Source organism: Neolamprologus multifasciatus, chromosome 12 (genome assembly GCF_963576455.1).
Source record: "Neolamprologus multifasciatus chromosome 12, fNeoMul1.2, whole genome shotgun sequence".
In the NCBI taxonomy this organism is placed as follows: Eukaryota; Metazoa; Chordata; class Actinopteri; order Cichliformes; family Cichlidae; genus Neolamprologus; species Neolamprologus multifasciatus.
In genome coordinates, this window is record NC_140450.1 from 14,642,536 (window position 1) to 14,657,875 (window position 15,340).

Below are 15,340 nucleotides of genomic sequence, written 5' to 3' on the forward strand. Positions count from 1 at the left end.
CCAATCATCGCATCTGTAGTTGAATGCTTTAGAATCCAACATGGCGGCGACTTGTTTTGAATTCTTGAGAGGCCACTTAAATTTCTTTGAATTTTAAGCAATGAATTGTAAAAATATCACAATGGAAGTATTTAAGTTGGGTACTTTTCTATTTCATGTCGTGTAATGTTTTACAGGACGTCCCGAGACTTACTTTGGATTAAAACGTCACTACATTGTGGGTAACATGTTAGCTTTTGAACTGTAACGCGGTTTAAATACTGGGTAACTGTTAAAACAAAAAGAAGTTGTCTTCATGTTGAAGCCATGTTGGGCTTTCTGACAGCCAGGCAGGCTGGTCTGGATGACCCTCTGAGGCTGAGACGAGCGGAATCAACGAGAAGGTGAGAGAGAAGCTCTTATAAACATAACTAGCAAGAAGAAGTCCACAGCAAGCTTTGGACTAATAAAACTATGAAATCGAAATTATACCGGTACTATATGAACATTATGTAACATAACAAGTTAATACACATACATGAGGGTTTGTTTATAAATAGTTCTTAACTATTGTTAGCAACATTGCTGTATTACATATGACTCTGGAATCTGTGCCAGACTTATTGTGTTTTGGAAATTCACACAAACTGAAAAGTTATTTATTTTAACAAAAGAAAGAAACACTAACTCTAGATTTAAGCGCCTTAGTCTGGGCCAGTGTTTGTTAATTCATCTCTAACGTTTTAGAGTTAACTACTTAGGTTTCAGTTTGATTACATACATTTTTACATTATAATATGTGTGACTCACTTAAGAAACCCAGCGATCTCTCTCTTTCCAAAGGGTCCTCGGCCTGCAGTTGAATCCCGACAGAGATGTGGACCGAATCCATGGAAATGGCATTAATACCATTGACATTGAAGCAGTTGAGGGAAGATAGTAAGTCTGAGTAACATAGTAAACAAAGCTTAATCTATCCATTTTCTTAATCACTTATTCAGTTCTTTCATACAAACTCCAGACAGAAAGACCCCCATTCGGCCAGTGGATTCGAACACAGACTGTGCCATTCCCATGGGCCATACAGGTTCATAAAAATAATTCATTAATATCCCCCCTTGGAATGTTAATTCTTGCAATATTGCAGTGATTGGGATGTTGCATAAAAACAACAAAAAATAAGCTCTATTGGAAAAATCATGCAGCAAAGTAATATTTATCTGACTAAATAACTTGCTGTCCTGACACAAAGATAAATATCTTAACCATAGGCTGTGAAAGTTGTAATATTTAATTTCTACACACACTACATTGTGATCTTTCGGAGGACAACCTTCACTGCTGCTGATCCCGCTCCCCTCTGAGATTCACCATAACCTGTCTCTGGACATTTTCATAAAATAGTTGAAATGACAACTATTCACTGAGGCTTTGACCTTAAACCTTTATGTGTAAAGCAACCTTGGGTTCTCTGTAAAGGTCTGAGAGTTTATTATTATTATTATTATTATTATTATTATTGTAGGTAACTATTGAGGTTTGTCCTCAAGTCCTTGCATATGTACACTACTGTATAGTAGAGATGGCAAGATACCACTTTTTTATGTCTGATACCAATATCATAAATTTGGATATCTGCCGATATGAATCCGATATAGTGTTTTTTAATCAATAAAACTGTTTTTTTATATCTTGCTGTATTTTGTACAAGTTCATACTCAAGTTAAAAAAACAACAACAATAAAGCTATTCTGTTATACCTGTATGCAAAAAAAAATAGTTCATAGTTTTGCAATACTGATCAATCTAATAAATTTAAACCTACACCATCCTCCCTATTCTGGTATTTTAAAGAGTACTTAGCGTAAATATTAAGCAACCTAACTAATAGAGTTCCAACTCCCAGCAACAAAAAAAAAATAGGGAACCACCCCTCACGCTCGACCTCATGATGCTTAATCGACATAATCGACCTTTTTTTATTTCTCTCCGATATCCGATCCAGTAATTTAGGTCAGTATCGGACCGATACGTAATATCAGATCGGTCCATCTCTACTGTATAGTTTTGAAATGCTGCAGAATCACTGTCAGTGGTTCAATGATAAGTATGTAAGTAAGTAAAATTAATTTATTTTGGCGCTTTTTAAGACAAGAACCAATCCGAGAACTATAGTACTTTACAGAGGCATTACAAAAGATGGTCAAAATACAGACCAGAATCAAGTAAAACAATACAAAAACATTACCCAAGTGCTCGATGTTTTTTTTAATCTGTTTAAGACCTTTGCAGCTGTAAAAATATAGGAAATAAGTCTTAAGATCCCAAAGGGGAAATTTATTTCAGCAAGACAGATTAACATATAAAAGCAGTGACAACAAAGCAAAACCCAATAAAATTCCTGAGTAGAAGTAAAAATGACAATGTAAGTATATTTACGTTACATTAAACACTCATTTAACCCTTAGATGAAAGAACAATTATTCATAGTATTGAAACGTTCCTGCACTGTGACTTGACTGTTCTGGAAATTCATATTTTTAACAATTAACCCCAATCTTTGTTAGTTAGTATAGTGAGTATGAAGGCAGAAGTCTGGATTCAGAGGGTGAGCCTGATGATTGAATCTATGTGTGTATATGTTACAAGGTTTGTAAGACAAAGTAAAAAAAAAAGTATTTCAGATGACATTTTTTCTGCTGTTCAGCATGCTGTCTGGAGGTGCAGACGGAGTAATCGTCATCTATGACCTGGAGAACTTCAGTGGGAAACTACAGTACACCTGCAAGGCAGTCTGCACAGTAGGAAGGTATTTGGGTATTTGCCCATTTACTAATTCCATCCACTAGAGAGTAGCATTCTATTGCGGGCTGTACACAGTGCTGTCCCCAGCTACCTACAGCTTTTTGTTTTGGTTATAAAATATACAAAGAAACTAGAAGAGATCTACCACAGTAAATCTGAAATTAAATAATCAAGATGCAATCAAAACGCAGACCATCACCCATTAACCACTGAGAAATTACAGCTGTTGTTTAATACATTCACATAATTTTACGAGCTCAAATGGATTTGGATAAATTAGCATAATCTTAACTAAAACGAATGAGTGTTGAATGGGTTTGAGAATGGTTTCCTTTTGTGAAGTTTTGCCAGGCTTTTACAACAGCTGTCTACAGTTGTTTTGTCTTTATCAAATAAAACGCATCTTTAATTGTGTTAAGATTAGGGGACTCACTTTGCTACTACAGAATACCACTCTTATAAATAAACTTCCAGCTTGTTTTAATAGTTTTTTGGGAACTGCGCATCTGTAACATGAAGTATCATTGACTTAGCGTGGCTGCATTTGATTTAATCTGAAAAGAAATCATATCTGTGCAATACCATTCAAGATTTTATCAATCTGCTTCTGTCTACAATAAACACCAATACCCAGTGCTCTTGGAAACCATCTATTCCCATGGATCACACTGCAGAAGTTGTTCTACGCTTCAAATTCTGGACCTACAGAACGTTCTTCTTGCATTTTGGAACAGGTTAATCTGAGTTTCATGCTCTGGTCATGAGCATGAAACTCAGGGCCATGCTCATTTGCATAATGAACATGGCTGGCTTCACTTTCACTGAAAACTAGTGATGGGCAGATGAAGCTTCATGAAGCACTGAAGCTTTTCATCCAATTGGTTCACCCCAGCGCAAAGCTTCTTGAAGCTTCATTTGCTCTAGTAGGACACCTACTGGACGTAAAAATATTAGTTGGCATGAATTTGAAGAGTGTGGCCTTTTGCACACAGCCTGTAAATGTCAACAACAAAAGGAGTGTGTAAAACATCTATATTGTATTGATGGCAGTATACTTTGTATATTTATGCTGGCAGTATGGAAAATGATCATTTGGAAATGCTTAAAATGGAAATGATCATTTACTGTGAGGTGAGATGTGGTTGGGGTGTGGACAGTGGTTGTGCTTTTGTAACGTTCAGGTATGGACAGCTACACACTGAGGCTTTGAGCCTCAGTCCTGCCCACATTTTATTCTGTAAAAACTAAATTTTCACTGCTTTTATGACCTTTTTAGTGGGGAGAACATAGCTAGGATTTAATGATTTAACAAATCTTTTAAATCCTTTGTCCTCCACAATGCTAAATGGCTGGGAGTCCTCAATCACCATGCTAACCAGGTCTTCATCTATTTGAGATTGTTTTCCTGAGGAAAGACAACAAAAACAAAGCACAAATATAAATATCACACACGTCATTTATTGCATTGTATAATATTGTTATATCATTTAGTAACATTACTGCATGCTATATTATCATGGCATTTGATGGCTCACCTGGTCTTGCTCCACAATCGGTGTTCCCCTTATTCTCATGCAAAGCTCTGTAGTGCCTAAGCATGGATGAGGTGTTGTTGTTATATCCCAGCTCCCTGGCACATAGCAAACACTTCACCTTGTACAAAAGTAAAGCCGCTTAACATATGTTTTATTGCACCATCAGTATTATGAAAATACATCTTCTGTAGAAATTTACATACCTTGTTGGGAGGAATAAAATCAAAATGTTCCCACACAGGGGAGGACATCCTCCTCTTCTTAGCTGGCTCCATTCTCTCCTGACTTTCTCTCCTCACTCTCATAAACCTCCAAACTCTCTCCAAACTGTCTCTAACTCTCACTAACCGCAACTCTCCATCAAACACCCACATTTTTGAATGAAGTCTGAGGGGTTTATATCGCTGTCATATCTCGCGGCAAAGTTCGAACCGCTTCATGAACCAGTCACGTGGTACAGCCGGGCAGCGAGGCTTCGGACGTCATCATTTTCAGCTCCTCCCATAAATGAAGCAAGCCTCGATACGCGCTTCGCGGAAACGTCCCCTCAATTACTCGACACAAGCTTCGAAGCCTCGATACAGAACGTCACATCACTACTGAAAACTATTGAGGCTTCACAGAAAGCCTTGGAGTCAACTTCCCATCTTTTGCCTGCATAACTGATTAGGAAATAAAGACATAGCCTACAGCCATCCATGATAGAGGTTTTAAGCAACTTGTTTAGTTGTGTGTATATAAATGTCTGTAATTCTTCAGTTCAGGATTTGTATTCATTCGCTTCAGTTTAAGGTTTAAAGTCTGCATTTCAGGTTCATCTTGATTATTTTATTTCAGTTTCAGCTGTCAGAGTTAAGAGCCAAAAATGTGAAAATTGTATCAGTGTCCAAAATTTTTTAGAACTAACTGTACATGAGAGTTTTTTCTCACTTATTACAGAAAACATCCTGTGTTATCTGGTTTTGTCAATCCCAAATCAAAAACATGACACATGGCTTTCACCCCATGTTTTATTTTTATTTTTTTTGTTCTTGTTTTTAGGTCTAGCCGCTATGTCCATAAATTTAGCGTAGAGACAGTCCAGTGGTATCCTTATGACACAGGAATGTTTGTGTCTAGTTCCTTTGACAAGACCATGAAAGTCTGGGACACAGAGACATTAAAGGTAAGGCATATCAACTACTGTATCGTCTGGTAATCAAGCCACTAGGTGAAATGGAGACTGACAGCAGAGGTTAGAAAAATGATTGTTTAAGGTCAGCCAGATGAACAAGAGGAGGTCTTGCAAGGAGTTGTGGCCTTCCCTAAGCTAAATCAGTCATGCATTTATACATAAGGTAACAGCTGTGGACATCGAACAGTTAAACACATCTGCCAGCTAAAGGCTCTTGTACTGGCACTGCAAAGCCAGTAGGGGTTGCAGAGAGGCTCAATGCCTAACAAGTTTATTACCTAACTTAGTTTTTTCAGGCACACCTGTAAAATGTGTGTGAAGTGGCATGAACCAAGATAGAGATACTGGAAGCGTTACAGTGCCACCCAACATAAACTCAGTAATACCAGAGCTAAATCAACACCTCTCTGTGCAGCCTCAATAAATACTGAGTGTTGTATTAAAACTTCACAAAGGTGGGATTTATTGTAGAGCTCACAGAGAGTGTGTTGCATTTCATTATCAAATTCTAATTTATAGCTCCTCCACCCCCACCCCCGCCTTTTGTTCTTTTCATTTTCTCTTCCCCTCGCTGTCTTATTTTCTGCTTCATGCTTTCTACCTTTCTATGCCACATTGTCCCATATGGCAGGCTCTGAACTGTGCTAGAGTTACACTGGCACCACAGTTGCTTTAAAAGGTCAGGGAAGGGACAGAAAAGAACCTGTCAACCTTTCACTCGGTTTAACCTGTGTGTTTCTGTCTCTCGCACAAACACACACACAGTTGCATCTATTAAATTCCTAATTGCTCATGGCTGTTTGTCCATTAGTGTGTGTTTTGCATTATTGTGGATGCATTTTTATGCAAACAGAGCTTCCTCTGTGTGTGCAGCCAGTGGTTAAGTCCACGTGGGTGCTGGCGCACACTTACAGATGGAGCACAGAGAGGCTTTTTATGTTTGCTGAAGAATTTGCATTGTAACCGCCACTGGTGCTCAGGCGATCTGCCTTCTGAGCTCTGATCTGCATTGCCCTTTTATTTTTACTTAAAGCTGGGAGCTCTTTCCCTTCACAGAGTGACTTTCTAACACTGTTAAATGTTAAAACTGTGCTTGTGTATTTCTATAGATTGTCACTGAGGCAAACATAAGCAAATACACACAGGTCTAAATATGGAGATTGCTGTATTTCTACCATAAGTGACATTTTTCTTTCTCTCCGTCTCCTTCTTTGATTATGCAGCCTGCTGAAGTGTTTCAGTTTGAAGGCAACGTCTACTGTCACCACCTGTCCCCAATCGCCAGGAAGCACAGTCTCATTGCAGGTGCGTGCATGATCCCAGTGAGTTTTTGCTGATCTCAGTGACACAGAGTAAACAAGCTGCACTAGCTGCTTGCATTTCTGTCATTGTGTTTTCAAACTCATTGAACAAAAATCTCAATAGTTATCCTGTCACTGCTTTGTCATACTAAGCAAGGTGCTAAGTGCTTTACATGTATGAAGGGGTGGAGTGTTCTTGTTTCACTGAGCTGGACCAACAGGTTGTTAATACCTACTGGAGAATGTGTTCTATGTCCTTTACACAACCAGTCCCTTGACACACCTGTTTCTAGTTCAGAGACAATCACAGTGTCAATCTCTTTTATTTTCTTTGGTCCCTAAACAATTCCTCCCCCCCCCCCCCCCCCCAATACCTTCTGTTTTTTCTAGAAAGACACTAACACAAGGGAATCTGTTTTAAGGGAATCTGACCCTAAACAGCAATATTTACAGTATCATACACGTTCTCTTAGAACCTCAAATTCCTGTTTTTACCCTGATAACACACCTTTTATACATTGATAACAATAATTGGGGATTTTACATTTTAGGAGGAGTGCCCCTATTCACTATTTACATCATCCTTGTAAGTCTAATCTTTGAACTATGTCTGTGTCTCTGTGTTTCCAGTGGGCACCACAAATCCTAAAATCCAACTGTGTGACCTCAAGTCCGGTTCACGGATTCATATTCTTCAGGGTTAGTTGATCACAGTGCTTTTACTCTGTTCTTTCTGTTGTTTTCATCCACCCACGCAGAAGAAAGAAAGTAACGTATTTGCCATTGCAGGTCACAGAGCAGAGGTCCTGTCTGTGCGGTGGTCACCCAGATACGAGCATATCTTAGCCACTGCCAGGTAAGCTCTCTTTGCCGCCATTCTTGGCTACCCTAGTTTGCCCTCAGAGCCACATCAAAGTGAAACGCCAGCTACAGGACAATCCCCTCTATGTAATTTCCCAGCAGTTCTTGTCATCTCACTTCCCAGCCATCTGGCTACATCGCAACCCTGCATCAAGGATAATGGCACCAGAACACTACTAGATAGCACCGTGGCGCTCTAGCAGGCCTGCCAGTTTAGCATATGGTAGATACTGTCCCCACCTGTTTTATGCCACATTAGACCTGCTAATTAACCCACTGGGATCACTGTGCTTCTGTCCCCAAAGAGTGTAAGTGATTTTGAAAACAACTGGCACAGACACACACACACACACACACACAAACACACACACATACGTGTATGATATTCTAATATGGAGCAGCGTTTTAATTCCCTACAGAAAACTGACCTTTAAAAACAAACACTAGGGTACACAAACCGGCTCGTCTGTAGTGCATCAGCCTCAGCTTGTATCCTGTTAATGGAATATTTAAACACAAATCATGTTTTTGTTAAGTACCTATATTTTTTGGGAGCATAGAAAGTAAACAAGTCATTTCCCTGGTTTTCCTTCTTAAGTGCAGACAGCAAGGTGAAAGTATGGGATGTGCGCCGTGCTTCAGGTAGTCTCTTCACTCTGGACCAACACAATGGAGACAAGTCGAAAGCCTCCTCTGAGGCAGGTATTGTTGGCATTTTTCTTTTCATTAAATTTTTTTTCTCATTTTTCCTGAGTGGAGTTGACTTCAAGGAGATTTTGTTGTGTTATTATGTCATTGACAGAGAAACAGTTCCAGTTCAGTGCCTCAATACCCAATTTATCCATCTTGCGCCCCATAATGTAGTATTTATTGTACAGTGGTGCTGTATATACAGTTTACATGCAGTAGATAAATGGGAGCTGAGGTGTGTCCTGTCACCAAAATAGTTCAGCGGAAGACTTTTGGATGGGAGACCTCAGAGCCTCAACATGAACCAATCCGATTGCTGATGCTTTAAATTAAAAATACATTTCTAATTTATATGAACCACGACAGCTTTGTTTTCCTCTGAACTGTCATGTCTAATGACTTCCAAGATATTCAGGGTAGTGCTGAGTTTGGCTCACTTGGGAAAAGGTCAACATTCTGCATAAATAGTATCTGTTTTTCCTGTTTGAAGTGCCTTTGCATTCAAACCAGGGGGTCAGAAGTTCAGAGAACAGCCGATTACAATTAAACCAGTTTTTCTGGGAGACATATGGTTTTGATGGACACTAAAAACCTATCATTGAGGGATTGTCACTGTATAAGGCAAATATTTCTTAAAGTCTTTAGGTGACAAATACACTGCTACCATATCTAATCTGTCTTTAACCAGTAAACACCGCTCATAACGGCAGAGTGAATGGCCTGTGCTTCACTGGTGATGGCCTCTACCTGCTCACTACTGGAACCGATGACCGTATGAGGCTATGGAATAGTGCCACTGGGGAGAATACACTGGTAAGGTGTATGAAGGCTTTGTCCTCACGGCCTGTGTAAAAAAGCACTTCATGTAATGTTGTTACAACAAACCAGTTTGTCCTTTGCTGAACAGAGGCTCAGTCATAATTTAGTCAGGACTATCCTACTACTATATCCTTCCAACCAGTTCCTTAAGGGCTTATCCAGTTTATGGCCATGAAGGGGCCTGAGGCCTGTCCCAGCTTAGCAACATAGTGAGACAGACATTCATGTACTTGCACATCCAGACCAATTTAGCATGTTTTTGAACTGTGGGAAGAAGCTCAAGTACCTGTAGAGAACACACACAGCAAACACAGAGGCTCAAACTGGTCAGTAGATTTGAACCCAGATCCTTCCCGCAGACAGTGACTGCACCACCGTGTTGCCCTGCAGTTCTTTGATGACGCTGATATCAACTGAGCTGCTGAAATTGCGGCTGAGCTTCTTAGAAGTAATACTATGCTCAGTTTTAGCTACAAAAGGCTGCATACATGTCAGTGAGTCATACCTATCAGTGAGCTAAATAACACAACAAATAGTATATCTGCAGGCTGGGTGCTGATTATCTGATTATATATTATATCAGTATAAATTATTTATCAGTAATACTGATAAAAATAGGTGTGAGAATTTATTAAATCAATATTGATGACTATTACAAGTGTTCTTGGTTCTTGGCCAGTTGTAGTTACACCATTTAAACAGTTAGAAACATGAAAGGAGTTAACAGATTTTTAGAATTTAGATCCTAGAAGGGTGTGAGTTAGGTTACTATGGTGCCTTCTCTTCAGGGCTTGAACTACCTGAGCAAGAATGCTGCTACACAGGCTTTAGAACAGACGCACTTCACAGGCTTTCTTAGTGTTTGTACGTTATCCCGGTGAGACTCAGACTCAGTTTTACTAAAATTCAGATTCGTAGATGCTTCAATGGGATCTCAGATTCTAAAAAGAATATTGCCGAAGCATCAAAATACAATATAGTGAAACCCAGGTAAACAAACAGATTAAACATTTTCTTATTATAAGTATTATAAATGTTCGTTGTTTATAAGCTACTAAAATTCACATAATGTACTTCTGAAAAAAATCAGTTTTTGAATAATTTACCTTTTTTGTTCTGTTTTACCCAAAATAATTGACCTGCCAGGAACAATGAACTTGTGCCATCAGATTTTTAAACAGGTAAAACAAGTTGACAATCCCTAACTGGTTACCAACGATCAGAAAATGTTAGTGGTTGTAAAAACCAGGTTTACGTGTTAGATCTCACAGCCTCAAAGATTGAATATTCGACTTTTGCTTTTAGTTTTGCCCAGAAGTTAGAGAAATCAGAGCAAAAAAATAGCATAAAATAAAAAAGGGAGATTGTTTTTTGTTTTGTTTTTTTCTTTTCTTTTCTTTTCTTTTCTTTTCTTTTCTTTTCTTTTCTTTTCTTTTCTTTTCTTTTCTTTTCTTTTTGTCCAGACTCCAGACTGAGATAAAATGGATACCAGAAAATTGGGTACTTAAAAAAAGTGTGCTTACATGCAAAACTTGTGTTGCACATGAGTGACATGTGAAAGGAATGCAGGGCTTGCAAAATCGCTAGCCCGACGTCCCGGGGCTAGCGATTTTTCTAGTCGGGCTACCAAAATCTGTCTCAGCCCTGCCCGTCGGGCTATCATAGGAAAATATATGTCAGTGCTTTTGCATTCTTTTGAAGCTGAGTAATTATGTCATTGGCATCGATGAGCCACTGTCAATATGTGACATATTGGAATCGCGTTTGAATTTGCACTTGTTTTTTGCTTTCACTTTGCGATCACGCGAACGGTGTGTAGAGAGCGGCAGCACTGATTGGTGAGTGATGATTAATTGCGCACCAATTCCCCTGGCATCGTCTTATCACTCATTAGCTTACTATTCAAACGTGACAAGTGAAATCTCCCACAGCAAGCTTAAACATGTGAGAGGTTGATTGCGCAGAGAATCGCTGACCGTTATGCAAGTGCGTGTGTAAAAGCAGCAGGATTTAAGCCGGTATTTTAGTTCTGCTTAGCCAACTAAGACAGGTCAGGGTGAAGAAGGGACAGTCAAAGAAAAGCTTACCACAAAACGGAAAAATTATGACAAATTCAGCGATTTCAATATGTCACATGTTGACAGTGGCTCATCGATGCCAATTTTTTTTTGCATATGAAAAATACAAGTTATTCTCTGCCTTCAAGGTCACATAGCTGCCCTATTTAAAGTTCTGTTTGTCTTCATTTCGGAAACTCTGCCAAGTCCTGGAAAATAGTGAGACACTTAAAAAAAGAAAAGAAAATCTAGCATCTTTTGCAAGAACAAGGATATCAAACAAAAACAGTGTCAAATAATTGAAATAAAATGCGATCAGTTATAAAAGCCTCACAATATGAGTGAGTTTTATACTGATAAATGAAATAGTTAAATAATTTAGGCCAAAAAGTAATACAGAAGAGTCAGCTACACTGCTGGAAATGCCATGATATATAAAGCCTTCAGAGAAATTGTGTCCAAGTTTTATGTCCACAGTTAAGCTTTAGAAGCCTTTAAATATTAGTGTCTTTTTAATGGGCTCTTTGGATAATCTTATTTTCATTTTCATGAATTAATTGAAGTATTTTTTTGTCAAATGCAAGTGCAGAAAATTTCTAATCTTCCAGAATGTTTTGCAACATCTTGGCATTCGATTAAAAATGGCTTAATCCTTATGCAGAAAATGCCTGAGGTTTATGTTTGGACTTTTTATTCGGATGTCATCTGAACCGTGTGCCCCTTCACTCGTTATCCCTCAGGTAAATTATGGGAAGGTCTGCAACGAGAGTCGGAAAAGGCTACAGTTCACAGTGTCACGTGGCTGCAGCCCAGAGTTTGTGTTTGTGCCATGCGGCAGCTCTGTTGCAGTGTACACCCTTCACACGGGAGAGCTGGTCACCACGCTCAGGGGTCACTATAACAATGTGGACTGTTGTGAGTTCCACCCAGACTACCAGGTGAGTCCATCTGATTTATCACCTCACAGTCAAGAGTGGTTTGTCCCCCGCATGCTTACAGTAACCCTGCTGGATTCTCTCTGTTCCTCATCTTTTAAGTAATCTGCAGTCACCATGGTACTCTCAAATGAGTTACTTCCTCCTGATAGATAACAGGGTAGAGTCAATACTGACTTCCATAAATGCAAATGCAGGTGCTTATGTGAAACTCAGGTTTGTGCTCTTAGCCTGCATGTTTACCATGTGTGAAAATTAATACCATTGCCTTTATCTCTGCATTATTAGATCTAGGAGCACAAACAGTGCAGTCTGTCTTACTGTTGTTTTGCTGTTGCCTTGTAAAACGCTCTGCTTGTGTTGACAGAATTGGAAGCAGTTAGTTCCATGTGACATTTGTGCTTTATCACAGCCATCTCGACTAAATAAATTCTCGACTCTTTAGTTGTCAGTGCTATCAGATATGTTGCAAAAGCTTTTTCTTTCATTTGTGCCTCAATGAATTACCTAATCGAGGCAATGAGTGAATGAGTCATGTTAAAATCTGTGTATATGGACATATGTGCTAACCGACAGGCAACAGGTGGTTCAGGATTACTTCACAGGTGTCACAGGTCCAAAATGTGATAGAATCATTGACTGTATATAAAAAAAATTATGCATCTGAAAAGTGAACCCATTACTTTTTTCTTAAGGCAAGCAGGAAGTGACACCTCTGGTTGCCAGAAGAAAACAACCATACTCCTAACTTGAAGTGGTAGTGCAGTGGTTCTCTCCTCTCTTTACAGTGTTATTAAAGCAGTGTACACTCTAGTGTAGGCCTACGTTGTGACTGACGAGTCACTTCCTTGTTAGCATGCAACGTTGTCGGTTTCTCAGATAAATTCACTCTCTCGCTCAAGTCAAAATGTGACTTCATAATCAATGGGTGATGTCATGGTGGCTATCGTAATCTCTTCTGTACACTGTGCCTGAGAAGAAACATGTAAATGGGAGAATAAATGTACAGTTATTGATTATATGATATGTTTCAATATAATATTGATAAGAATAGGTGTAATATGTGTCAAAGTTCACGCAGGCTCATCAAACTTGGACAATGGAAGACTTGATTGTAGGATCAGAATTTGGTTTAACAACATGAAAGCATGGATGCAATAATCTACAGGTACTGGTTTCCCTGCCTATTGTTTCCATTCAAGTTGGTGGTTTTTTGTTTAGTACTTCAGTTATGTATTTCTACTCCAGTGTTCTTTAATTAATTTAAATTATAGTTATGTTTATTTAGCCAGTCCTTTGTGCTGAGAAACAGCCTATTATGTATCGGCACAAATGGAGAAGGCCGTCTAACCCGTACACTCCTTATTAGGAGTTGCTGCATCCGGTGACATCGATTTTCTGTGTTTGACAGACATAAGAATGCAGTTTGGCAGCTTGTCACTCTGAAGAGTCACAGGAAGGGGCACCTTGTTCACCGTTGTGTTTTATGCTTCCTGTATGATATAATGACCCGCAGTTATTAAACTGTCCCCTGTGACATCACCTGTTGTACATGGACAGTTTTAAGTGTGTTCATTACTTTGCTTTTGGTACCAGTTATGCTTGTTGACACTAGTTTTCTCCCCGCACTGATGTCATTGGAAGTACTGTGAGGTTTGCTGAAAAGGTCGATGTGTACATTATTGTCCCTGTTGTTTGTGCTGTATGTAGGAGGTGTACAGTGGAGGTAAAGACTGTAACATTCTAGCATGGGTCCCTGTCCTCCGTCCCTCAGATGTGGAGGAAGACTCAGACCATGAAGTAAAGGTAAAAGGTCATAACAACAGGAAACAATAGTAGATGGAAGAATCTAAAAAATTGTGGAATCCAAATGCTGTTGAACTTTGCTTCTGCCACTGAAAAAAATAAAACGATATAATTATAATAACAACAACAACAATAATAACTGCTATGCATGAGTCAATTTTTTTTAGTGTTTCAAAATTGCAGCTTAGATATTCCAAAGTTTCAACTTTGACACAAAAGTTGAAATTTTGACATAACAACCCAAAATATTTGGAGATAATTCAAAATTTTGTCGTGGCTCTACCTGCCTTGTTTTTCAGTGGTGGAGAAGAGCTTCCATAAAGTGCCCTTGATGATATAACAGATTTTATCTTTCTTCTTTTTGCTTTTGTAGGGTTGTTTTTTGTACAGAAAGGCCATGAATGTTACATCATCATACCCAGTGCAAACAATAATGATTATAGTCTGCAAACCTTTTTTAATCTTCATATATATAAATGTATATGTTTTTAAGCTAATCTTCAATAATTGTGGTCATTTACTATAAATTAACGTCCTCTGATTTGGTCCTTTCTGGATTTTTTGTTTTTCCTTCCAGAAACGAGATCATAGATAAGCACGTGTCATCTGAAGAATTTAACTTATGAAACCTCAGTGTTATCTTCATGTTAATAAATAATGTTTACATAGTTGTCTATCACACTTGATGGGAACTGTGGATACTTGTATTTTTCCTTAGTTATATAATCATACATGTGACACGTGCATATATATTATGTACTTACAGAAATACAGAAGTGAGCTTTCTTTATTGTGTAAACTGAGTTAAATGTTTTGGTCTCTCACAGGGTGCTGCTGGCCAGTCTTCGGTGAACCCTGCCTTTCAGGATGCGTGGAGCAGTGATGAAGACTAACGCTGGATTTGTTTTGAACATGTGGACAAAATTTGATGTCTGATTATTCACAATTACTGTAAAACAAATGCTCCAAAAGCCTTAAAACTTAAACGTGTTAACAATGGTATGATGTTTTTTTTTACGTTTGATAAATCATTGTTACTTTTTTTTATTTAAAGATGTAAAACCAAAATGGTCCTTATTTAGTATTTTCAGTAAGTCTCTTTTAGTCTTAGGCAGTATCTGCTATTGTTAAAGGAAGCTGAATAAATCCTTACTGTCACAATGCTGATACTACATTTACATTATTGAAATGAAACCTTTACCTAGACATCTGCAGGCCATTTAAAAAGGTGTGGTTTCAGTCTACACCTGATTTTTAAAAGACCTTACCCATATTGCTTACATGGGAGTAACCAGGTGGCATTCAAAAACACAGATTTTCCTGTTGTCATTACTAAAAAAATTTGCATTTGCTGTGCTGTCAGGGCTTAGTAAAGAAG

General features: G+C 38.5%; 1 protein-coding gene across 5 annotated transcripts; it reads left to right on the top strand.

The window, feature by feature from the left end:
• The first annotated feature begins 33 nt into the window (after positions 1–33).
• Positions 34–15,123, top strand: ercc8 (excision repair cross-complementation group 8). 5 transcript variants are annotated; one of them, XR_014877368.1, is made up of 13 exons: positions 34–217; positions 326–383; positions 823–918; positions 2,687–2,788; positions 5,361–5,484; positions 6,717–6,798; positions 7,425–7,493; positions 7,584–7,650; positions 8,254–8,357; positions 9,034–9,158; positions 11,962–12,159; positions 13,229–13,962; positions 14,790–14,842. XR_014877368.1 is itself a non-coding variant. In XM_085181348.1 (13 exons), exons 1-13 carry the CDS (start codon positions 166–168, stop codon positions 14,853–14,855), a joined length of 1,239 nt encoding a protein of 412 aa, XP_085037474.1. In that variant the 5' UTR covers positions 34–165; the 3' UTR covers positions 14,856–15,123. The 5 variants fall into 5 exon arrangements, 4 of the variants coding, with proteins under 4 accessions (XP_085037474.1, XP_085037476.1, XP_085037475.1 ...); XM_085181348.1 differs by having other exon boundaries at positions 13,867–13,962; positions 14,790–15,123; XM_085181350.1 differs by lacking the exon at positions 14,790–14,842 and having other exon boundaries at positions 13,229–13,324; positions 13,867–13,962.
• Positions 15,124–15,340: the final 217 nt, after the last annotated feature.

Coding starts and splice junctions, on each gene's coding strand:
- ercc8 (XM_085181348.1), top strand. CDS start 166: ATGTTTTACAGGACGTCCCGAGACTTACTTTGGATTAAAACGTCACTA. Junction 2,789..5,360: donor GCAGTCTGCACAGTAGGAAG/GTATTTGGGTAT, acceptor TCTTGTTTTTAG/GTCTAGCCGCTATGTCCATA. Junction 6,799..7,424: donor GAAGCACAGTCTCATTGCAG/GTGCGTGCATGA, acceptor CTGTGTTTCCAG/TGGGCACCACAAATCCTAAA.